General features: G+C 42.0%; 1 protein-coding gene and 1 long non-coding RNA gene across 9 annotated transcripts in view; one reads left to right on the top strand and one right to left on the bottom strand.

The window, feature by feature from the left end:
- Positions 1-25,925, top strand: part of TTC7B (tetratricopeptide repeat domain 7B) — a 250,710-nt gene that overhangs the window by 76,191 nt on the left and 148,594 nt on the right. For all 7 annotated transcript variants that reach the window (XM_038545550.1, XM_038545552.1, XM_038545551.1 and 4 more), the window contains one exon: positions 7,581-7,702. In XM_038545550.1, coding sequence (XP_038401478.1) covers positions 7,581-7,702 — 122 coding nt within the window. Of the gene's footprint in view, positions 1-7,580; positions 7,703-25,925 lie in introns of those variants that run through there.
- Positions 12,403-16,114, bottom strand: LOC106559192. Of its 2 annotated transcripts, XR_005363698.1 has the most exons (6): positions 16,003-16,114; positions 15,694-15,776; positions 15,279-15,372; positions 14,843-14,959; positions 13,370-13,460; positions 12,403-12,840 (listed from the first exon to the last, which is right to left on the bottom strand). It is a non-coding gene; the product is annotated as an uncharacterized LOC106559192 (long non-coding RNA). The 2 variants fall into 2 exon arrangements; XR_005363697.1 differs by lacking the exon at positions 13,370-13,460 and having other exon boundaries at positions 12,413-12,840.

Raw genomic sequence — 25,925 nt, 5'->3', positions numbered from 1 at the left:
AATACTCCTGCCCAGGCCCATGTGTTAGAGATGTGAAGAAGGGATGAAATCCAAGGTGCTTAGACTGAAGGGTAAACCCTGAGCCGAGCTATTCTGTCTCCCTCCCCCCTTGTGTCTTTCCCATTCTTCCCATTTGTAACCTAAACCCTCATCCTAGGAGCTCTGACTTCTAGTCTTTTGGACTTTGTTTTGCAAGTAAACGAAGACTGATGGGACAAGGGGAAGGAGCTGGACTACAGAGTCTGGGGGACCTGAGTTTTCAGCACCAACTCTAACACTTGCCAGCCATGCAATTTGGGCAACCCACACAGTGGAACAAAGCCTCGCTTCCTTCTATAGTGAAGAGGGGGTAGTAGTGTGTATCTCTTTTTGGGGAGGAGTAAATGAGAGAGCCTGTGTACCTACATAGTACCTAGTGCACAGTAGGTTACTATCTTACTGCTTTTTTTCTGCATTTCTGATTGGTCTTGCAAATTCACTCATTCATTCATTATGTATTTCATTCATTTATTATATATATTCAATGCTTACCCTGTACCAAACACTGCCGTAGACACTGAACATATTAGTAAATGAAATAGATGTGGCCTGACTTTGTGTAAGTTTCTGCACCACAGAGGGAGACAGCCAATAATCAAGTAAAAAAATATACTAATAAGTGCAGTGAAGGATTAGGATAGGCTGCTTGCTGTGAGAGGGAATAACAGAGGCAGGCCTACATGATGTTAGGTAGCCAGAGAAGGCCTTCCAACAAGGTGATAATCAAGGTGATGCCTGAAGGGTGAGGAAGATCACAAGGGCAACATGACCCAGACTGTGTTATAGAAAGTGATTCAGGCTGCTTGTAGAAAGTGGGAAAGAAAAGGAACAGGAGGTGACATGGAGACTCTATTTAGGAGGCTATTGTGGAAATCTTATAAGAAGTGATTACCTTCCATGAAGGTAATGGTTGTAGAAATAGAATAGATTACAGACATACTTGAGAAATAATTAGGAGGGATGTGGTAATAAATTTGAGAGTGTTAGGGTATCAAGCCTTGCTACAACCCCTCTTCCTTTCCCCGCCCCAGTGTCTGATTTGGGCAGCTGGGTGGATGATGTTATTTATTAAGATAACTAGAGATTTATATTTTAGGGTTAATCTGGACTTCTAGGAGCTTTAATCATGCTCAGAGTTTTCCTGGAAGTGGAAGTTAGGTGGTTCTTGTCCCAGAAGGCATTCTGGGAGTTAGGAGGGAGGTGCCCAAAAAGGACCCCCTGAGGATGAACTTCATCCCTGAGCTCCAGCTATATAGACTCTTTCTGAGACTGAAGCTGGACCAGGAAAATCCAAGAATTTCCCCCTCCCACCACCAGCCATGTAACAAACACAGTACCAACTAATGCATAATGGCAGAATGCCATGGGGAAAGGGCCATGAAATTGGAGGGAAATCCCCTCTGTAGTGCAAGCCTACAAGGACTGCTGAAAATAGGATGGAACAGAAACACTGAGAAAAACCCTCTGTCATCCCAGGTCCCACAGTAAGCACAAGTTGGTAGCCCACTGCTTGAGGAATTTGAAGTCTGTGGTGCATTGAAGGTATCTCTAGAAACAACAAAACCCAGCCCAACTTCAACTACTGACTAGATTGACTCAAGTTCCCCACATTTGTTGCCTTATAGATGAAAAAGAGTGCCCATTTTCAGGTATAAATATTTACCTCAGTCTATTTCTCCACACACAATCTTCAACATTGAATTTAAAAATATGAGATATACACAAATACACACAGAAACAGGAATAAGCAAACTATTGTAAAGAACAGTAAACAGAACCAAACTTAAAAATGACCAAGGTGTTGGAACTATCAGATAGGAACTTAAAAATGTCAATGAATAATATGTCAGAGGATATTGTGGAAAAGGCATACAACATACATAAAAAGATGGGAATTGCAACAGAGAGATGGAAACTATGAAAATATAAAATTGAAATCCTAGAAATAATAAAATATAAGATATGAAGAAAATTTTTTAAAAGATTTTATTTTAGGGGCACCTGGATGACTCAGTCAATTAAGTGTCCCACTTTTGGTTTTGGCTGAGGTCTTGATCTTATGGGTCTTGGGGTTAACCCCATGTCAGGACCACACTCAGCGGGGAGTCTGCTTGAAGATTCTCTTCTTCTGCCCCTTGCCCCACTCATACACATTCTCTCTCTCTCTCTCTCTCTTTCAAATAAGTAAGTAAATCTTTAAAAAAAAAAAAAAAGATGTTATTTTTAAGTAATCTCTACCCTCAATATGGGACTCAAACTTACAACCCTGAGATCAAGAGTCACATTGTTCCCCAGGTGCCCTGAGATAAAGGAAGTTTTTGATGACATATTAGAATACTGGGCACAGCTAAGAAAAAAATCTTTTAGTTGAAGATAGGTTAATAGAGATGATTCAAATAGAAATACAAAAAGAACAAAAAGAGTGGGGAAAAAATCAAAACAGAGCATCCAAGACATACAGAAAAAATATGTATTTGGTGTCCCAAAAGTAGAGGAGAGAGAAACTGAAGCAAAAGAAAAATTTGAAAACAATTGAGAGTTTTTAAAAATTACTGAAATGCAGCAAACCATATATTCAAGAATCTCAGAACCCTAAGCAGGATAAATAAAAACATACATATAGACATATTATAGGTAAACTATTGAAAATCAAAGAATCTTGAAGGAAGCCAGAGAAGAAGAAACTTTAAAGACAGAAGAATAAAGCTAATAGTTAAAGCAGATTTGTCATTAGAAACAATGCAAGTGAGAAGATATCACAGAGATGCCTTTAAAGTAGTGGATGAAAAATTTCAAAACTCCTCTGAAGAAAAAAGACAAAGATTTTGTTTTTTATAGAACAAACAAAAATTGAAAGAACACATTACCAACAGACCTGTATAACAAGAAATGTTAAAGAAGTTCAAGCAGAAGAAAATACAGATACATACAATGAGAGGAAGATCATCATAAATGGTGACAACGAGCATGCATATAAAAGACTTTTTCTTATTTTTAATTTTTTAAAATTATAATTCATCACCTAAACCAACAATGCTAACAACATATTATGGAATATATAACATAGAAGTAAAATGTGTGACTACCATAACACAAAAGTTTAGGGAAGAAATGTAAGTATACTATTATATGGTGTTTATAATATTTATAAATTGATGTAATATTATTTGAACATACACTGTGATAAGCTAAAGAGCTATGTTGCATACTGTTGGGGGGCAGAGAGGAAAAAAAGAGCAGATGGACAGATAGACAAACATAATTAACTGTCATTAGTGAAAATGAAATGGAATCATCAATACAAAAAAAGAAGAGTGAGAGAGAAAAAAGGAACAAAGAACAGATGGGATGATTAAAAAAAAAAAAAAAGAGGGATCCCTGGGTGGCGCAGCGGTTTAGCGCCTGCCTTTGGCCCAGGGCGCGATCCTAGAGACCCGGGATCGAATCCCACGTTGGGCTCCCGGTGCATGGAGCCTGCTTCTCCCTCTGCCTGTGTCTCTGCCTCTCTCTCTGTGTGACTATCATAAATAAATAAAAATTAAAAAAAAAAAAAGAAACAGCAAGCAAGACGGTTCCAATCATGTCAATAGTTACATTAAATAACTATTTATTAAATAACCAAATAAATGGTCTGAACAGTTTCAAATTGGATGAAAATGCAAGGCCTAATATATGCTATCTATAAGAAAACCATTTAAAATTAATATATAGGTAGAAAAAATGTAAAATTATATACAATGAAAACAATTCATTAAAACAAAGCCACAGTGACTGTATTACATCAGAAAGTAGAATTTAGAACAAGGAATATTTATGGGAGATAAAGGGAGATGTTATGTAAGAAAAGTATCAATTAACAAGATATAATTCTAAAAGTGTATGTACCTAATGATAGAGCTTCTACAAGTCTAAAACAATATAACAATTTATAACTTTAAATGCATGTCTTAGGAAAATATTCAAATCAGTGGTCAAAATTTCCAATTCAAGAAACTAGAAAATGAAAAAATTAAAGCCAAAGCAAGCAAAAAGAAGTAAATAATAAAGATCAGAACATTAATCAGTGAAGTAGGAAGATAAACAGAGAAAATCAGTGAAACTAAAAAAGGATTCTTTGGAAAGATCCATAAAGTTTGTAAACTGTTAACAAGATTGAACAAGAATAAAAGAGAGAAGACATAAATTACCAACAACACCCAAGAAGAAGAGACAATTTTATAGATACGTAAACATTAAATGGCTGCGAGGGAAGGGTGCCTGGCTGGCTCAGTTGGTGGAGCAAGTGACTCTCGATTTCTAGGTTGTGAGCTTGAGCCCCATGTGTTGGGTGTAGATATTACTTTAAAAATAAAATCTTTTTTTTTAAAAAGAGATCATAAGGGAAAATTATGACCAACTTTATGCCAGTAAATGTGATCACTTAAAGAAAATGACAGATTCCCTGAAAGACACAAACTATTGAAGTTCAAAAAGGAATAAATAACCCAAATATTCCTGTGTCTATTAAAGAAATTAATTTTGTAGTTAAAAACCTTCCCATAAAGAAAACTACAGGTCAAGTTGACTTCACTGCTAAATTATACCAAATATTAAAGAAATGACAGCACTACTATAAAAACTTCCAGAATACAGAAAAGGAGGAAAATATTCCCTAACTCTTTTTATGAGATTGATATCCCTTATGAATATAGATGCAAATATCCTCAACAAAATACCAGGAAATGGAATCCAAAAACATATAGAAAGGATTATACACCATGACTGAGCACAATTTGTTTCAGGAATGCAAGGTTGACTTAATATTTGAAAATCAATTAATGTAATATATCAGTTGAATAAAATGCAAAACCTACATGATAGTGATAACTTCAGTCGATGTAGAGAAAGCCCATGACAAAATGCAGCACCCTTTCATGATAAAAACATTCAACACACTAGGAATGGAAGTTCCCATCTTCAACCTGATAGAAGGCACCTATGAAAAATCCATATTTAACAACATATATAATGGTGAAAGACGATTTTCCCCCCTAAGATCAGGAGCAAGACAAGGATGTTTGTTCTCACTACCTCTATTCAATATTGTAGTTTATGTTCTAGCCAATGCAATTAGGCAAGATAAAGAAATAAAAGGCATCTAGATTAAAAAGGGAGAAGTAAGTATCTATTTGCAGATGACATTATCTTGTATACAGGAGACCCTAAGTGATTCACACATACACACTCTATTTTAACTAGTAAAGGATTTCAGCAAAGTTATAGAATATAGGGTCAATATCAAAACATCACTCTTGGGGCAGCCCGGGTGGCTCAGTGGTTTAGCGCCGCACTCGGTCCAGGACCTGATCCTGGAGACCTGGGATCGAGTCCCACATCAGGCTCCCTTCATGGAGCCTGCTTCTCCCTCTGCCTGTGTCTTTGCCTGCCTCTCTCTCTCTCTCTCTTTCTCATAAATAAAATATTTTTTAAAAACCACTCTTATTTCTCTACATGAGCAATGAACAATCTGAAAATGAGATTAAGTAAACAATTCCATTTATAATAGCATCAAAAAGATTAAAATATGTGGGGATAATAAAAAAGTGCAAACCTTATACCCTGAAAACTACAAATCAGTGTTGAAAGAAATTAAATAAATGGGAAGACATCCTACTTCTATGGATCAAAAAACTTAATTTGTTAAGATGTATCTGTGTCTATATCATTATTCTCTCTCTCTCTCTCTACACACACACACACACACACACACACACACACGTATAATAAATATAAGATCTGCTTTTATCTTTAGGACAAGTGCCCAGACCTTTAATGACTACCTATAGAAAAACCCCACATTTTTCTGAAATTGAGTGATTCCTTTGGTCACGTTTTAGTTTCTCTTGTTAAGTTTAATCGAAATTAAATGTAATGGTTCAGATTTAAAACTGTCGTACATAACAATCTCAATTTTCGTAAAATGATTTTTATCTTTTTTTCCTTGATTCATATGTTTAGAGGTACCTGGATTCTTGTTCAACATATGTTAACTGGCTATTTCTGTGTGGTAGAATTTCCAGACAATTTTAAAAGTTTCTTTCTGTGCTGTGGCGAATTGTTTTTGCTTTAAAGTAATTGTGGTGGGTTTTTGTTTTGTTTTGTTGTTTTTAAAACGATTCTTGAAAGCAAATGAAGGCTAATTTTTTAACGTTTAAGTGTTGGGCCTCCGAGGGGAGATGTCAAGGAAGCCGTTGCACATATGAGTCTAGTGTTCAGAGGGAAAGTCTGTGGCAAAGAGGATGACTCTGGGAGTTGGCAGCATGTGGACGATTTCTGAAGCTTGGAGGAATGGATGAGATCATCTTGAGAGAGACTTACAAGAGACCACACTTGGTGCATGTGCAGCACTGGGAAGATGCCTTAGGGAGGAGCCTATAGTAGAGCCAAAATGACAGTTCGCAGGGGTAGGAGGAACACCTACCCCTCAGCACTTGCAGAGCCAAGTGCTAAGTCGGGAGGGAGCCAGGCAGTTTTGATAAGATGCTGGGATGGAGTTCAAATCCAAGGGTTGCCCACCTGGATTTCATCCCACAACATCTGCTCATTGTGTGCTTTCTTTGCTATTTCCCGAAGCTCGAAAGTTAGAGATCTAGCAATTGCTTCAATGCTGTATGGAGAATAATTGTGAGACCTCTAGAATGCTTGGGCTTTGGCTTACAGCTGGGCCTCTGAAGGGCTTCTGACTTCAGCAAATGTGGGCAGCAGGTTTGGAGAGCACGTGTAGGGTTTTTTAAACGGGCTGCAAGCAGCTTCTGTCTGATAAATGCTTCATTTGACTTGACAGCTTAAAGAGAATGGCCCCTGTAACAAACAATAGATATGTGTTTACCCTTCGCTATGACTGTCCCCCCCCAACTTGAAGATCTTTCTCGTGATCAGTTGGCAGTCTTTCTCGTGGGGCCAAAAATTTAGACCTTTAAAACCTTGTTATCCGTTGACAAAAGATCAAGTTTTGGGAGAGAGGGAGAGAAAGAGAGAGCTCAGGTTGTTTTTCTCCACACTCCCCTTGAGACTCCATTGGTTTTGACTTTGAAGCCTAGAGAGTTCACCCTCCCTGGGGAATTTCAGGGCCAATGCCAATCACAGCGCTTCTCAGCTCAGCTTTCTTCAGAGTTCATCAAGCTTCTGTAGGGCTGGCCCTGCAGTCCGCCCGTCAGTGACCTCTGCCATCATTGGTGGATGATCCTGGGACCTGTGTCCTTCTCACTCAGACTCTGTCCATATCCTGGCATCCAACAGAGCCCCTCCACCTCAATGCTTCTCCTGGCATCCTGCACCCGTCAGCACCCGCCATGCCAGGAGGGCCTCCCGTGCCCCAGCTTGGAGGTGTCATTCTCTTGGCTTTCCTGATCTCTGCACTCATGTCTGCACCAGTCCCTGGGCACCAATGTGGGTGTGAGGAAGCCGATTCATCAGGTTGGGCAGTGCGTTTAGAGATGCGGTATGAAGGGACTAGGCTTGGATGTGGATCTCATTAGTTTTCCGATTTTCTCCCCTTCTAGGTAATACTTACCAATATTCAAAACAGAAGCCCTAAGCCTGGCCCTGCTCCCCACGATCAAGAACTAGGTTTTTTCCTAGAAACAGGACTTCAGAGAGCTCATGTCCTCTATTTCAAAAATGGGTAAGCCTTCTTCATTTTTTAAATCAGGTTCCTAAAGAAGGAAAATAGCCTGACCACACCGGCTCTGGTTTAGCTGTTGTAACAAAGCAACTTTAAACATGAACTATGGTTGGAATCTTTTTTTTTTTTTTAATTTGTTTTTAAATAACAAATGTAGGCTCTTTTGTCTCTTCTCCCCCGGCTCTCCCACTTTGCCATGAGGTTTGAAGGTGGGAGAAGGGAGGAAGGAGGGCTCCTTGGTGAGGATGAGTCACAGGCTGGAAGTCCTGGGCCAGCGGGTGTGTAATGGGAGTGTGCCATATGCTGCCCTCCTTGATGTCAGTGGTCCTTACTGCACAGACCAACAACCCCTTTTGTCGGGGGGTGACTTGGAAGTCCCAGCACACTGGTTCAGAGAATTGGGTCTGCCAAACCTCCAACAGTTTGTAGGAAAGTGAGTGTGGCTGTGACGTCACACAGGCACATTTTCCACCCGAGCTGCCTTGGGAAAAGGTGTATGAAAGTTTCATAATGTGAACGTGAGGGATGCTCTCTGACAAATTGGTCATTGCTTTTCCTTTGTGTGTTGCTCTTACAAGAAATGCGATGAATCTGTTCCAAATTTCTTCAGCTGTCCCTTGTTTTGACCTTGTGCTGCAGGATAGACGTGCACGAAGACCCACAGTAGGTATCCGGCCTCTCACCCATAGCTCCTCGCAGGCCTGTTTCCCTCCCTCTAGGGACCGTCACGTAGTGCTTTAAACGAGAGAGGGGACACGAGTCCCAGCCTTTGCATAAATGAACAGGGGTTTGCGCCCTCTTCATTTTTAAGAGCGTCAAACCTTGGGGCAGACCTCATGGAAGGGGCATTTCTTCTGCTTGACGACTCAGAGCCACAGGCACCCATCTTTCATTAGTTGTGGGTAAAAGCTTGTTTTCCAAATCCTGCTAAATTGTTGGTGGAGAAGACCTGCTTGGCCCCAGAGGACATTGGTTCAGATCGGCATGACATGCAAAAGGCCGCAGTAATGCCCCAAGGTTTGGACTGGCTAGAGAAGATGCCCTCAAGTTTGATCTCATCTGCCACTGATCAGATCATGTGAGCAGTAGTGCATGTCCTCCACACTGACGCTTTAGTTCTAGCTCCTGTGATGTTATAAATAGAGGGAGAAGAGGGCAAGCAGGGCATCTTTGAGTGACCTGTTTCTTCTCCCTCTTAACAATAAATGGTAGTCATCCCAGAGGAGCCCCAACCTTGCTGTCTCCCCCTCTAACCTGCAAATGTATGTGGTTGACTCCCAGATGCAAGTCCAGAGGCAGGAATGTGCTCCCTCGGAGCTCTTGGGGGCACCAAACCAATGCCTTCTATTGAAAATGCCCCCTGTAGGACTGGTAAAGGTGGGCTGGGTAATTTATTTTCATCCGAGGCCTGTTCATGGAAGAGGAAGAAGCTAGTCCTCTTGGGCTCCAACCTCCTGCCCTGAAATGTTGGCTGGCCCCTGGAATCCAACTAAAAAATAATAATGATGAGAGGTTTGCACTAGATGATGGATTACATGCCAGCAATTGCTTACCGGCTCATTTCTCTTTTCATTTTTTACTCAAGTTCAAGGAGATTCCCACTGATGTAGCCAAAGTGAAGACACTGCTTAACTTGGAAGCCTTTTCTCCTCCTTTCTCGTCCTCTCACTCTCTTCTTTGGGCTCCAAAGGCCAGGGATAGGATTGGCCAGCCACTCCAGACAGTCCTTGCCAACTGCAATGTCCTTTGCAGCAGTCATGAGACATTACTTTGGGGTAGGTGGAGATGAAGGCCAGTTTGGAGACCACAAAATATGAATGAAAGAAGAGGGAGCAGCAGGAGCTTTGGGGCATGTCTGGTGCTGCCAGACGTCTGACTTAGAGCGGTGGGTTTCTCGGGGCTTGAGAGCCACACCCAGGTCATTTGTCAGTGGACGGATGTTCACAGCCAGTATCTCTGTGGAGGGGGCGGGGACACCTAGAGGTGGCTGCTGCCCCTAAGCACCAGTGGCTTCCAACATCCCATTTTCGGATATGTTTGCTCCTTTTTGTTTTTCTACACTTTATTTTTTTTATTATTCTTATTTTTATTTATTTTTTAGAGAGAGAGATAGAGAGAGAGAGAGAGAGAGAGAATCTTAAGCAGGCTTCATGCCCAGCGTGGAGCCTGACACGGGGCTCAATCTCACAACCCTGAGATCATGACGAGCCGAAACCAAGAGTCGGATGCTTAACCCACTGAGCCATCCATACGCCCCTCTGCACTTTAAAGATATGTACCTGAAAAGATATTGTGGAAAGGGTTTGGCTGATTTGCAAGGATGAGAAAATGGGCTGTAGAAGAGCTTCACAATGGGAGATGGGAATTGATAAAGCACTTTTTCTTTAGAAACGTACTGTGATGTCTTCAGCCTTTTAGTTGTCATCCCAGAGGACTTAATGATTAGTAATTAATCTTATTCTTGTATAATCCTCCCATCTTTTCCAAGAGTGTGTGCCAAGCTAGTGAACTTGAATCTCTCCCAGAAAGAACCTGAGTCCCAGAGCAAGGCTCTTATGTCATCGTCATCAATGGTCACCAGGCTCTGCCCTCAGCACTTCCAGTGCCGCTCCACTCGGGGGAGAGTCCAGCTGTGTGGAGAGGCTGGGGCCGGCCCCCAGCAACGAGGGGGCTGTCATCATCCTGCCCCTCTGGGAGGAGGCACCAGACCCAAGGACGAGATGTTGCTGGGGCAGGTTGGGGTTTTCTCATCACACTTTTCCTCGTGTCTCATCCAGAGCATCCCACAGATTATCTATCTCCTCCCCTGTCCCCTGCCCCCCAGGCCCCTCCTGCGGCCTGTCTCCCCCTGGAGGGAAAGAATGCACGGTGACCTCCCAGCCCCACACAGCCACATCTATTCCATGTCTCGTGCTCCTATCCCTTTGGATGGCAGGAGCAGGCCTGCTAAGGATGAAAGAGACCGTCTTGCTCAGCTCTGCAGAGGGTAAAATGAGAGAGTGTTAGCCTCCGAGGGCCAGGACGCAATCTCCAGGGGTCTTAGAGCGGCCTTGCCCAGGCAGGCACTCAGATGAGGGGCAGCAAGCATGTTGGAGGCAGAGGCTTTGGGTTTGGAACCAGTCCTCCTCACTGGGTCTCAGTTTCTCTATCTGTCAAATGGGTCCAACCCCACCTATGTCACAGAGCTGAGGAGAGGCACAAGTATGAAAATGCACGTGGAAGCCCTTTGTGAAGCGTCAGGCAGGCAGCAGGTGCCACCTTGTCATTTCCAGGGATGATGATGCCAGATAACCTTCTGGCAGGAGGTGGCACCAGGTGAAGGTCAGCCTCCAGCTGAAGTGGAAGTTCACAAAGCAGACATCACCCATTTGATTGCTGAGCCTCACACCACACATTTTTTGGGGAAGGGCATTTGTTATTTATGACTACTGGTTTAGGTGAGCCCTGCTCATGAGGTGTATCAGTTAGCTGGGATGGTGCTCATGACCAGCCGCCTCGATGTGCACCCAAGAAGGGAGATGGGCTGACTGGTCTGACGTGGTTCAAATGGGCATCCACCAGACAGTGTAGCTAGTGGCCCAGAAATGGCCCCAGCCTGGGGGTCCCTTCAACCTTTTTTTCCCCCTAAGATTTCTAAAAATTTCATTTTTAAGTAATCTCTACACCCAGTGTGGGGCTTGAACTCGCAACCCCGAGATCAAGAATCACACATTCCGTCAACTGAGCCAGCCGGGTGCCCCTCGGCCTTCTAAGGAGAAGAGAAATGATACTCCCCACTTGAGTCCTTGTGGCCAGGATTTCCAGGAAGCTTGGGTTTGGGATGCCAGTTATTGACTGTGTGCTGTTTTAAGGATATTTGACCATCTCTTATAAACAAAGGGTAGCGAAGTCAAGTAACTTTGCTTCATGTCAGATGCACTGGCTGACCAAAATGGGTAGTTGGATGGCAGAGAGTGTTTTGCCCTGATTCCAAATTGGTTTTAATTCAGGGAGGGAGGGGGTTAAGCTAAAACAAAAAGGCAAATGCCCAGTGACCCTTGGGAGATGTGCCTGGGGGTTGTATTCTTGCTGGAGTACATGCCAGAGTCCTGCCTGTGAGACCCTGACATGAAGATGGTGGGAAGTCAGGGGGATGGTCAGACTCTGAGTTGCCCTGTGGTGTTTGGTGCCACGCTGGGGAATAAAGTGGTGTAGAGGGGCTTTTTGGAGTTTTGTTATTATAGTCCATCAAATAAGACCACTAATCACCACTGTGCATTGGCTTTAAAAATCCCTAGACTTGCTCAGTAATTTTGTTGGCCTTTGTGACTGTTCAGCCCTGCTTAATGTAGACTAGAATTAGGAGGCTGACAAGGGGATACTGAGGTCCACAGTGTACCAGGGGCTGCTGAGGAGGGCGCTTCCTGTGCTTCTGGCCCCAGAGACAGCAGCGGCAGCAGCTGGGCTCCCACAGCCCTGTGGTCATGGAGAGGGTCCGGCCAGGACACATGGGGGGCCATGCTGGCTCCCCAGGCACTGGAGCAGCCTGACCCTGGCCTGTACACTCGAGCATTCAGGCAGTCTTCCCTCCCACAGCGCTAAGAAGTGTTCACTTTTTAAATTGCACACGACTCTGTACATCATAAGTCAAATGCAGTGACCAGGAGAGAATTCAGACACGTTTCCAGGAAGCATTTAATACATATCAACTTTTGGTCCCTGACAGTTTTTGAGAGATTCAGAGATTGGAAGGAAATGGGCCTGCACTCTAGGAGACGGTAGGAGAAAAGAAAAGGTTAAGACAGAAACGTAAGTAATGCAGTACTGTTTTATGAAGGAGTAAACGATGGGCAAACACCTGATCGCTTAACTGAGCAAGGTGAGCACTTGTTTCTGGGCCCCATTTATTCATTCATTCAGGGAGGTCATTTCTTCATTCATTTGAGGAGGCTTCCTTGCATACTGATCAGGTCCCCGACCATCTCTTAGGCTGGGGTGAAGAGGAGGGACAGAGTCCTGCCCGCCTGCAACTCACAGTCCCATAGGGAATTAAGAATGAAAACAAGCAATTTCAGGATAGCTTGTGCATGTTGACAGGGCGAGTCCAGGTTGCTGCAAAAGCGAAGAAGAAAGCTGCCGTATGGACATGGCTACACCACCTGTAAAGGGGAATAAAGCTTTGGAGGAGAAGTGGGCTTGGAGTGATGTCAATGCAAATAGATGGGGGAGAGCCAGGGCCACCTCCCCAATAGTGGGTAGAGGTACGCCGTTAGAGCTCTGAGCAGCACCGGGTACATTCTGCAGGCTATGAGACCAGGCTGGCTGGGATGAGCATTTATATAGAGATCTGTGGATTTTTATATAACCCTCTCAGCATGGGACCTGGCGTGCAGTGGGTTTGGCCAGGCATCCAAGGATTTGTTGAGTTCTCCTGTGTGTCAAGTACTGTGCTTGGCACTACTTTGTTGAATAGAAGAGATACAGTCAAGGTTTGTGGGAGGCATGCTGTCTCCCAAGGGAAATGGATAATAATGTATACGATTACAAATTCGAATACGTGTCAGGGAATGAATGGGTGCCATGAATGCAGATTAATAGAGGGCACCTGCTTAGGTAGGGTGGTCAGGCCAGGCGTCCTGAGGAGGTGACACAGAGCCCAGGACTGGATGGTGAGAAAGAGGTAATAACCTTGCCGAGACCAGGAGAAGTAGGATTCCAAGTGGCGGATCCAGCGTGTGCAAAGCCTTGAGCCAGGCAGGACCTTGATGTGTTTCAGAATCTGAAAGGAGTCCCGTGTGGCTGAAGCCATTGGAAGGGGAGAGGTGCAGACTGGGTGCAGAAGTCTAGGCTTTTGGTCACCCGAGCTCACTGTGCTGAGCCATCTCACTCTTAAGGAAAATTGCCGTAATAGTTGGACTGATGGGGGGGAGGGGGTACAGAGTCTGGAAGTCCTAGAGGTTTGTCAGACACATTGGTTTTACTCGCTACCCTTTATAGATGTGGAGTCTAAGAGAGAAATCCCATTCAGTATCGCTGAATAAGTATTTCTCGAGAATCTTACTAGGCTACTTACTAGTGCCCAACGCTGTTCTAAGAGAGCAAGTGAGGCCCAGTCACTGCCCCTGTGGAGTTTACACTTGGTTTTGGTTGGCAAAACAGTCAACAAATAAGGCAACGCGATCTCCTTCAGGGCCATGCAGCTGGTTGGTGGCAGAGCCGGGACCTGTATCTCCTTCTCCTGACCCCCCATCCTGTTTTATCACCACTTGGACCATAAGGACCATGCCTGGTTAGTACCCTGTTCTTGAAGGTGGGGCACCAAGAGCTTGCAGGATTACGTTATACCTAGGAAACAAGGACCTTTAAAAGCCAGTCTAGATGTAATTATTTATGTAACAGAAAGCATCAGCCAAATCTTTTCTGTTTTGTTTAAACGTAGACTAGCTCTGGCTAATCCCTTAATGCCATCAAAATTTCAGTATGGAAACAAAGGAACCTTTGTCAATTTTAATTACGAAACTCCAAGACCACTTTCCGTGATGAATTATGGGGCCTGAATCATAGGGAATGGGTACTTGATTTCAGTGTACTAACAATGAACGTTTAGGGTCCTGTGTTGTCTGGGAGCTTTATGAGCACAACCAGGTGGGGGCATCCATACTGGTCTGCCCTTGTCTTTGGCAAAAGAACAGGGTGGGTCATTGTAGGCTTCCAAAGTGCTGAGGTTGGGGGTGAAGGAGGAGGGACCAGTGAGCTTGCCGGCAGTTCATTGCATCTCATATGGCCCCCTCCCTGCCTGGTTTTGACCAGCTGTGCACTGCCTCCTTTAGCCACCATTTAGAATTGGAATTCTCTGAATGATGAACTGGTACAGGAGTTTATTTTAGTTTTTTTTTTTTTTAAGATTTTATCTATTTATTCATGACAGAGAGAGAGAGAGAGAAAGGCAGAGGGAGAAGCAGGCTCCGTGCAGGGAACCTGACGTGGGACTTGATCCTGGGTCTCCAGGATCACACCCCAGGCTGAAGGCGGCACTAAACCGTGGGCCACCGGGGCTGCCCTATTTTAGTTCTTCATGAGAGATTTCTCTCGGGTAGTGATGCTCTATTTTAATGGGGGCAGGAGGAGAGGGAGAGATTATTTATTTATTTATTCACTCACTTATTTATCCATCTGTCAAGTATTCACAGGCTAGGAGCTGGGGTCAAGAAAGCAAATGATCCCCGTGGATTTTCTAGTTCAGCAGGAAAATAGATAATAATGAGCAGTGGGTGAAGCCTTAAGAAACAAGAAGAAGACAATGCTGACATTTTAAAATTTACCCTTTCATTTTGCAAGTTTTCCCCCAAAGAGGGAGTTGTACGATACAGTGTCTAACCATCAAAATTAACTTAATTCTTTAATATCCCCCATACCTCTTGATATGACTGGAGATTGATCCCCTGGGAATTGCCGATGGCAATGGCAATAGTTGCAGAGCAACTCTGGGTCGTGCTCTGGATGGGAGTAGCACGAGTAGACACACACAGGAACAGGCATTGTGGTATGAGGAATACTACCCACCTCTGTTTGGCTTCAGATATGTTGTGATACTCACTTGTTCTGCCAGCATTTATTCAGCTCCTGTTCTGTGCCAGACATTCTTCAGGTGCTAGGGATAAAATGGTGAGCAGCCAGACATGCTTCTTGCTCTCAGAGAGAAATTAGATCATTATATTCTTGGATGTATAGCACGGAGACAGTGCTCAGGAAGGAACGTACCCATTTCTGTGAGAGTCCATTTTAAAACGAGATTGGCCTAGATTTGGCGGTTAGGGGCGGTTTTCCTGAGGGAGTGATGGAGCCCGAAGACATGACAGCTAACTAAGTCAGGGTGGGGTTGGAGTGGTGCTTATGATATGGACCTGAAGGGATCTTCAAAAGCATCCTGGCCAACTTACCTCTTCTTTTGATCTGCCTTATTTTTCTCCTTAACATTTAACCAGCCTCAAGTATACTATGAATATGCTTACCAGGGTCTTCTTAGGTTCAGTTAAACATTCTGACTCACAAGACTTTCATAGGCCACAGTTGACACCGATCTAAATAGAAAGATCTAGAACAAGATCATAAATTGCCAGCCAGGCAGTGTCAGGGATTTCTCTTCTATGTGAATCATGCTCTCAGCAGTCCATATGGCCACCCAGGAGTTGTTCTATTTGTCCCTCCCTCCTCAAGTGACAGCTCAGCTGGTAGAGAATGAGCCTCACAATTAGTAAGTGTGGGATCTGTCCCAAGTATTCAGGATTTCCCGAGGGATATGCTCAGTTTTAAGTCCTCACATTAGAGGAAGTGCAAGCTATGATGTACCCAACAGATATGTGTGGTTCCTTCTAGTCCAGATGCAAGTTATCAATCAGTGGTCATTTTTATCATAAGCAGTGTTGCCTAGTAACATAATTGACATTTTTATCTTTATTAGGTTTCCAGAGAAACAGAACTAGGAAGTTAACCTCAGGTCAAATTCTCAAGCAGACGAGGAAAAGAATTTGTTAACCCTTTACTCGCATTGTAATTTTTTTTCTTATCTAATTTGTCTGTCTCCTATCACTAGACTATAAGTTCTACTTGAGCAGAAATTTCCGTTTTGTTTGGAGAGGAATCTGTACCTTGAGCAATGTTTGGTATAGAGTTATACATGAATGAACGAATGAGTGGATGAACTTCTCATTCTCAGTGGAGATGGCTGTGGCTCACAGATGCCTAATGGTTGCATGCTTCCTTTAAAATTAGGTAATGCGTAGCATATGTTTATTGAGAGCTAGGTGGAACTCACTGCCCCAGTTACTGCTTCTCAGTGGTAAAGAGAGAGATGTGCTCTGTTCATCTAGGTCTTTCTGCAGATGATGCCTTTCTGTTAAATGAGGGGCGGAGGGGGACAGATATAAAATACTTTCCTTGACCTCGATCAGAAATAATACGTTTTCTGGATAAATCATAGGGACCACTGCTTTCTGCCCTATCTCTGTGATTGGAGGGTATTTAGAATAATGGTGGCTTAATTATCAGAATGTCCTCAGGGCGCTTGGGTGGCTCAGTTAGTCAAGTCTGCCTTTAGCTCGGGTCATGATCTCAGGGTCCTGGGATGAAGTCCCACATTGCACTCCCTGCTCGGCAAGGAGTCTGCTTTTCCCTCTGCCTCTGCCCCCTGCCCCTCACTTATGCTCTCTGTCTCTCTCTCTCTCTCTCTCAAATAAATAAATAAATAAATAAATAAATAAATAAAATCTTTAAAAAGAGAAAAGAAAAGTCCTCAAGAAGGCCCTGACAGACTCCTAGCTTAGTGGAATTTCAGTGATTATAGGCCTCCTCACTTAAGCCTAGCATGGACACATCTGGATGGGCATCCAGAGTTCCCACAGCAGGAAAGAGAATGATTGTCTTTAGTGGCTTAGTTGTTAAAAAAGTTTGCTCCCAGGGCCTCCCAGACCTGAATTTTTTAAGCCAGTATCTCTTCGACTTGAAACTTTGTGGGGGGAAGTTGGACCTAGCAGCCTATGAGAGTATTTGTGGGCTTTGTGTGCAGCCCCTGAAGGGCAGACGGTTGAAATGACACATGTGTGTCAGGAAAGAGGAATTTGCATCCTGTCTGGTCAAGAAGGCAGCCAAATTTCACCCTCTGTGAGCCTGTCAGACTGCGGGGAACTGTCCCAGTAATTTGGTGACATCTGTGCCACAGAGTGGGTCCAGATGTATTCGCCCTGGAAGCCGGGTAGATAGTAAGGCAGGGAGACCTCTGGCTCTAGGCCAGAGCAGACTCATTAACCTGCTGTTCTCCTTCCCTGGTCTGGGTGTCAGATGCATTAATATTTCACATGAGAGCAGGGTTGGAGGGGATGAGGGCCCCAGCTCTTTTCAAGGGATACTTCCTACCTATTTCTTTTTAAATCATTGTTTTTCTCTCCATTTTTTCCCCCAGAGGTATTTTTAGTCAACTCTTGGAGTTGCAAAGAGAGAGATTGAGCTAAAGCCCAGAACATGACTAAGACGTCTTTGCAGAATTTCTGACTTTTCTTAGGAAATACTAGAACCTTCTATCGAAAATGAGAGGGGCTATAAATTTTCTTACAAGTATCTGCCTTTATATTGGTATGGCAATGTCCACCATCGATCTGTACACCAACAAGAAAATCTACAATGCAGTTGTATTGCATATTGTAGATTGCATGTTGTTCTCATAGCAAAATCCTGCATAAAATTACTGGATTTTTAAAAAATTAATGAATTGTTTTTTTTTCTTTTTCCCAATTGACATTTGACTTCTTTTTCCACCTTCCTCCCTATTTTTGGCTTGAATTTTTCCTGTTTATTCATAGGTGACTTTGGTGGTAATTAAGCCTGGCACAGACACATAGTCCCTTCCTTCTGCTAGTTCTTCTCCTTTATCCTCTCTCTGCTGGCAGGTGCTTGGTTGGAGGGTATAGTAGCTGGTTCTCCTTTGAATCTCCCTGGCAAATTAGCATCAGAAGCAACAATCTCTGCATGTTGGGAATAAGCAGCTAAAATATCAGGAAGAATCAGATGCTGTGTTTCTTCTGAAGAATACCCCAGAAAAACTCATTAGCCAGACTTGGTAAAACCTCTGAATTACAGGGTTTTTTTTTTTTTTAAAGATGCAGTTATGTTGCTTTCAAGTACATTTTGAGCTAGTTTTTAAAAGAACCAACTATTGCCCACTCAGTTCCATGCATGTTTATTGAGAGCCTGCTGGGCGCCAGTCACTAGGGTAAGCTCCGTGATATGAGATGAATAAAAAATGTTCTCTGAGCTCATGAAGAAGACACAGATGTCAGCAGATCATTATAACACCTGGTGAAAAAGCACTATCATAAAAGGATGGGCCAGAGAAAAGAGAGAGGAGGAAGAAGGAACCACCTGCTGATGTGAGTTCATCCAGTTTCCTAGAAGAATTGACACTTGAACTTGGTCCTTGAAGGAGGGGTACAATTTCCCATCTTAAAGAGGACTGAGGGGGACAAGGATGTGAGTCATGGGTGAATGCTAGATCTTTCAGGCCAGAAACACTTTATATGTTCATTAGAGGCAGCATTGTCTAGTGGTTTGCAGACTCGAGATTTTATAAGAGACATTTGCTTGCACTATGACCTTGGCAAGTTACTTAACCTGTCAGTGCTTCAGTGTCCCCTTTCATAAACTGGGGATAGTAATAGTACCTACATCACAGTATTATTAGGTGGGTTAAGTGAGTTAATAATCATAGTGTGCTTGATAGTGTCTGGCATGTAGTAAGCACTTATACCAAGGTCTGGTCCGCCCACAGAGTGAAGGATTTGTCCATTCCCTAGAGGGAAAGGTAAGACTTGGCAGCTGAGAAATCTGGGAGCATGATGACAGTAGTAGCAGGATGGTTTTTGAATCTTCTCATATATCCACATAAAAGACTAACCAGGTAGCAAAACCAAAGCCCATGACCAGCATTGACAATAGGGCTAGCTGACAAGGTATACTCAGGAACTCCAAAGTACAAGCTGATGTTCATGTGACAGACCTCTGGACAGCAATGGCCTGGCATGTTACCTGCATTTGGGTGGGAGAAAGCAGAAGGAAGCAGTGGGGCCTCTCATGGGCCTGAGAACAAGAGACCCTGGAAGAGCCAACAAGTATTTTCTGGACAGCTTGTCTGGCCAACTAGGATTAGCCAACTAAGATCCAATGGGCTGGAGCAGCCTGGCCCCTCTGAAGACTTGGAAATGGACCACGGGGCTCTTTGCTGGGACTGTGCCCCACAGTGAGGGGAAACTGGGGAGCATGAATAGAAATCCACAGAGAAGTGACCCAAGAGACAAAAGAACAAAAAGGTAGATGTAAATGTGGGTGGGGTGGGGGGAGGTAGCCAGGAAGGATCATAAAGCAAGCTGCTATATTTTTTAGCAGCTTCATTCAGGTTTAATAGATACATCAAAAATTCACCTGTTGTAAATACACACTTCAGTTGTTGTTGTTAAGATTATTTATTTATTCATGAGGGAGGCAGAGACACAGACAGGGAGAAGCAGGCTCCCTGCGGGGAGCCTGATGCGGAACTCCATCCCAGGACCTCTGGATCATGACCTAAGCCGAAGGCAGACACTCAACCACTGAGCCACCCGGGCACCCCAGTTCAATTGTTCTTAGTAAGTCTTGACAGTGGTGTGATCATCACACTTCAGCTTTAGAATGTTTCCATCACCTTAAAAAGGGTACCTGCCTATTTGTCTGTTCCCACTCCCACTCTGTAGCCCAGGCAACCACTGAACTATTATCTGTCTCTCTTGGTTTGCCTTTCCTACAAATCTCACATAAATGGAACCCTAGTGTATGTGGTCCTTTGTGTCCTGCCTCTTTCACTTAGCATGGTTTTGATGTTCACCCACATTGCAGCATATCTCAGGAGGTCATTCCTTTTTATTGCTAAATAGCTATTTCATTGCGTGGATATGCTATGCTGTTTTTTGTTGACTCATTTACCAATTGATGAACATTTGGGTTGTTTGCACTTTTTAGCTATTATGAGTAATGCGGCTATGAACCTTCGTGTGCAAATCTTTCTGTAGACACATGTTTTCATTTCCCTTGGATAGATTCACAGGAGTGGAATTGATGGGTCATATGATTGTTTATGTGTAACTTTTTAAGAAAACTGACAAGCTGTTTTCCAAAGTGGTTGTGCCATTTTACATTCCTGCCAGTAATGTGTGAGCATTCCAGCTTCTTTCCATTCTCTTCGACACTCAGGATTGCCAGTTTTTATATCAAAGCCAGTCTTGTGGGTTTGTAATGGTCATTGTGATTTGAATTTGCCATTTTTCTAATGATTAATAAGGTTCAGCAGTTTCTGTTTGCTTCTTAGCTCTTCTTCTATCTTCTGTGGTGAAACATCTATCCAAATTTTTTTACCTGTTTTCTGTTGGATTGTCTTATTATCAAGTTGTAGGAGTTCTTTATATATTTTGGATACAAGTTTTTTTAATCACTTATATAATTTGCAAATATTTTCTGCCTGTCTGGGGCATGTATTCATTTTTTAAATGATGTCACTAAAGGAGGAAAAGTTGATTTTGATGAAGTCCAGTTTATCAGTTTTTTTTTTTATGGTTCATCCTTTTGGTATCACATCTATGAAAATTTTGCCTAATCTAAGATCACAAAGATTTTCTCCTCTGTTTTATTCAAGAAATATTATGGTTTTAGCTTTTTATATGTAGGTCTATTATCTGTTTTTTTGATATTTGTGTATGGTGTGAGGTAAGGGTCTAAGTAAATTTTTTTGCATCTAGGTATTCAGTTGTCTGACCACATTTGTTGAAGTCTCTTTTCCCACTAAATTGCTTTGACACTTCAGTAAAAAAATTAGTTAACTGAACCTAAATTTAAAGGTTTATTTCTGGAGTCTCTGTATTGTTTCATTGATTTATATGTCTACCTTTAGGCCAATACCATGTTGTCTTTAATATGTAGCTTTACAGCAAGTTTTGAAATTAGATAGTGTAAGTTCTGCACTTTGTTCTTTTTCAAAATTATTTTGGCTACTCTCAGTCCTTGATATTTCCATATACAATTTAGAATCAGCTTGTCAATCTCTACACAAAAAGCCTGCCAGGATTTTGATAAGGTTAGCATTGAATCTCTAGATCAATTTAGGGAGAATTGCCACATAAGTGATAGTGAATCTTCTAATCCAGTACCTCTCCATTTATTTAGATTTTCTTTAATTTCTCTCAGAAATGTTTTGTAGTTTTTATTGTTCAAGTTTTACATTTTTTGTTAAGTTTGTCCTAAGTATTTTATTAATTTCCATGCTCTTGTGAATGGAATTATTTTCTTAATGTCACTTTCAGATTACTCTGCTGTCATATAAGATGTACTGTTGATTTTGTATATCAATATTATATCTTGCAACCTTGCCAAACAATTAATTAGTGTAATTTTTAAATAGATTACTTAGAATTTTTATATATGGGATCATGTCATCAGTGAATAAAAAGTTTTACTTCTCATTTCCAAACCGTAGGTCTTTTATTTCCATTTATTACCTTATTGCACTGACGAAAGGTGGTAACGTTGAGGAGAGGTGGTAAGAGCAGACATCTGCTTAAGAAGAAAACATTTGGGGTTTCACTATAACATAAGATGTTAGCTGTAGGTTCTTCATAAATACTTCTTTATCTCTAGTAATGTTTCATCACTTAAGGACCATCTTACATGATATTAACATAACCACACTAGCTATCTTGTTGCCGTTTATAGAGGTATATTTTTAGACACAGACTCTTTGTGTCTGTGACACAAAATGATGTCTTTGGAGTAATGTACCTCTCTCGTATATTTCTTGTAGATAGCTTATAGTTGGATATTGCTGTTTTTATTCAGTATAAAAATATTTGCCTTTTAATTGGAGTGTCTAGTCCATTTACATTTAACGTAACTGTTGATATGGTTAGAGTTTTGTCTGCCATCTTGCTGTTTTCTATATGTCTGGCATCTTTTTAAATTCTTTATTCTTCTCTATCACATTCTTTTGTATTAAATAAATACTTTTTAATATTACATTTTAATTCTTCTGTTGATTTTTATAGCTGTATTTTAAAAAATTACAGTGGTTTCTCTGAATTATCATGTACATCTTAAATTATCACTGTACTTCAGGTTCATACTGACTTCATTTTAGTAAAATATACAACTTTACTCTAATATAGCTTCATCCCTTCTTTGTGCTATTAGTGTCTATATGATATAAGCAGAACAATGTGGAAAAATAATTATTCCCTTGTAACAATCTTATTTTTATAGAAGTTCAAAATGATTTAAAAATGTATTTATACAATATTTTTTATTTACCCACATATTTACATTTCTAGTGTTCTTAAATAATTTTTTCCTATGGATTCAGATTACCCTCTGTTGTCATTTCCTTGCAGTCTGATGGACTTCCTTTAAGATTTCGTATTGGGCATGTCTGCTAGCTATGAATTCTCTCACGTTTTTTGTATCTGGGAACATCTTTATTTGCCTTCATTTCTTTTTTTCTTTTTTAAAGATTTTATTTATTCATTCATGAGAGACAGAGACAGAGAGAGAGAGAGAGAGAGAGCAGAGACACAGGCAGAGGGAGAAGCAGGCTCCATGCAGGGAGCCTGACGTGGGACTCGATCCCAGGTCTCCAGGATCACACCCTGGGCTTAAAGTGGCACTAAACCACTGGGCCACTGGGGCTGCCCAGCCTTCATTTCTGAATGACAGTTTTACTGCGTATAGAATTCTTGGTCATAGTTTCTTCTCTTTCAGCATCTTGAATATAGCTTCCACTATGTCTGATAAGAAGTCACTGTCATCTCATTATTGCTCCCCTCTATGTGATTAATTCCGTTGTTACTTTCAAGGTTTTGTTTTGTTCTGGTTTTTTTTTTGGTCTTTTAGCAGTTTTATAATTATGATTTTCTTCAGTCCTTTTCTCTCTGTTCTTTAGACTGGATAATTTTTATTCATTTATCTTTAAGGTCAGTGGTTTTTCTGCCATCTCAAAGCTGCTGTTGAGCCAATTTAGGGAATTGTTCATCGTACTTACATTTTTAATTCTAAAAATCTCCATTTAGTTAATTTCTATCATTTCTATTTCGCTATTGAGAGTCCCCATTTTTGAATTATCATCATCTGATCCTGAAAAAAATCTTTATATATGGTTTCTATTAAATCTTTGATCGTACTTATAATAGCTTCTTTGAAGTCTTTGCTAAATCTAACATGTGGGCCTATTTGGAGTGAGTTTATATTGATTGCTCTTTTCTCTGTTGATGGGTCATGGTTTTCTGTTTTTTGTGTGTCTCATAACAGAGTAGGATCATATATTTCAAAATGCAAGGAGAATGCTAATAACACATGCAGAAAATAAGTTTTTAACATTTCAGTAATCAAAATGATGATAGTATTATTGGCATTGCAGTTCTGAACCACTTTTGTGTGACATGGAATAAAGCAAATGAACACTTATGGAATGGTCTATTATCCCCTGTGTCCTTGAGAGCCAGGGATCTTGGTGTGGGAGAAAGGCAAAATAGATTTAAGGTAGGAGAAGTCAAAAACAAACGATCAGTCCTGAATTCAGGTGATTAAATTGGAAATATTGGAAATGATTGAAATCATGTGGTATTGTATATGTGTGCATATGTACACATGTACATGTGTGTATATGCACATAAACACATGTGTGCATGTGATAAAGGGAGAGAGAGAGAGAGAGAGGTCCATATCAGTGACTGACCCAGGTGCAATGAACATCCCCAGTGCCCGACCAATCTTGAAGTATCATTTACCAATAAAAGAAACCTCATTCCAGTTCTAGAATAAGAAATGAATAGGATGAGCTTGGAACATCTTTCCATACCAGATAGCAAGGAAGCTCAAAAGATTTCTAGGATCACGTTAAAAGAATTCAGGCCAAATATGGGACAATTTGAATTTCAAGAATGATGAAAGTTGCAATAGCCTCATCAAATATGTTTAAATTCATGAGCTCTAAATTAGTGTCTAACAAAGTAAATAAAGAGAACTGGAAAACCAAATATTAGATGAAAGGAGCCACCTTCCCATATGATTTTTCCAGCTAATGAATGAAAATACTGTGAGAGGATCATAATATCACCATTTTGCAACTCCCAGTGAATTCATGTATCTAACCATTGAGCATCAAGGGCTGCTAACACACACACACAAAAAAAAGTGACAGCCAGTTTTGATGTGGCTCCTGAAAGAAGAACCCACCACTGGCAAAGTCTTGAGCAAAAGGGACAGATCCTGGACTGGTCAAGCCTTGCAATCCAGCTGCCAAGTGAAAGAAACACAGAGAACAGAAGAATATATGAAGCTGTGCAGTTTTCTGGCCAAGGGGAAACTCTACAGGTCAAACGGGTTAGATTCTTTAACAGATAAATTGTAGAGAACAGAAAGAGCTAGAAAAAGCACCTGCAGATGAAGAGATTTTAAAGACTCCTTGAGTAAGGGAAAAAAGTGGCCAAGACTAAACTCTAGTGTAGACGTGTAGACTAGTGATTAAGCCATAAGGAAATGGAATGAAGTGATTATTCCAAAAGCCAGAGTAGCAGTTACTTTTGGGTAGAGAGGGGAGCCTGTTCATTGGGATGGGGTGATTGGGATGGGAGATGGTTTGTTTTTAGCCCGCGTGGTAAATACAGGGAGTTTGCATGGTAAGAATTCCCCAGGCCACAGCTTTCTTTTACGTGGCTTTCTGTGTCTTTTACACAATAAAAAGGTTGAAAAAGGACGGGGGAGGGCGGGCAGTCAAAGCTGAGATAGAACACTGCCTGACAGATAGGATCCGGGTGCTGGGAATCCAGAGGCTGCTCCCTCATGGAGCTGCTGGGCAGGCCTCTTCCTTTCTGGCTCAGGCATTCTGTTTCCTGCCCTGTTAGTAGAAGATAATGAAACCCTGTGCACCTCACTAAGTTGGTGAGAGAACCATCTGGAATAATGGGGTTGGGGGGATGGCATGGAATCGGTTAGTGGTTAGTGTTGCATCAGGAGATGGTGATGGTGGAGCTCACATTCACTCACATTTACTGTTACCTCGTGTTATCCTCACAGTATGCAGCTGGGTCTTGTTCTTCTTGGAGCACGTGAGAACCCAGTCTCTGTCCTGAAGGAGCCAAAAGTGTCTGGGGCGAGGCAGGGAGGGGGTGCTTTCTTGATTAGGGAGTGAAATGTGTATAAATTGTCTTGTCTGGGTCTCCTGGGGGTATCTGTCATTTAAGCGCCTACCTCTAGCTCAGGTCATGATCCCGGAGTCCTGGGATCGAGCCCCGTGTTGGGTTCCCTGCTCAGCAGAGAGTCTGCTTCCCCCTCTCCCTCTGCCCATGTTCTCTTTCTCTCTCTCTCTCTCTCTCTCTCTGTTGCTATCTTTGTAGCTCTCAAATAAATAAATCTTTTAATAAATAAATAAATACATAAGAAATAATCTTGCCAGTGGTTTATTGATAAATGCCAGCTTTTCTGAACAGCTTCGAGGGGCTTGAAAACATCTTATTCCCTCGAGCAAATTAAATATGCTCCTCCTAGATCACTCTTCTGCTCCTGTGCTTGGCGGAGCTCTTTTCCGATAGGTGGCCCAAGGGCACTGTTGAGCTCACCATCTGGGGTGGTTGGTTGCGAATCCTGCCTGGGAAGGGCCAGCTACAGCGGGTGCTCCCGGATG

This window comes from Canis lupus, chromosome 8 (genome assembly GCF_011100685.1).
Source record: "Canis lupus familiaris isolate Mischka breed German Shepherd chromosome 8, alternate assembly UU_Cfam_GSD_1.0, whole genome shotgun sequence".
NCBI lineage: Eukaryota > Metazoa > Chordata > Mammalia > Carnivora > Canidae > Canis > Canis lupus.
Note: the sequence above shows the minus strand (reverse complement) of the source record. Positions and strands in the feature narration are given on the sequence as shown.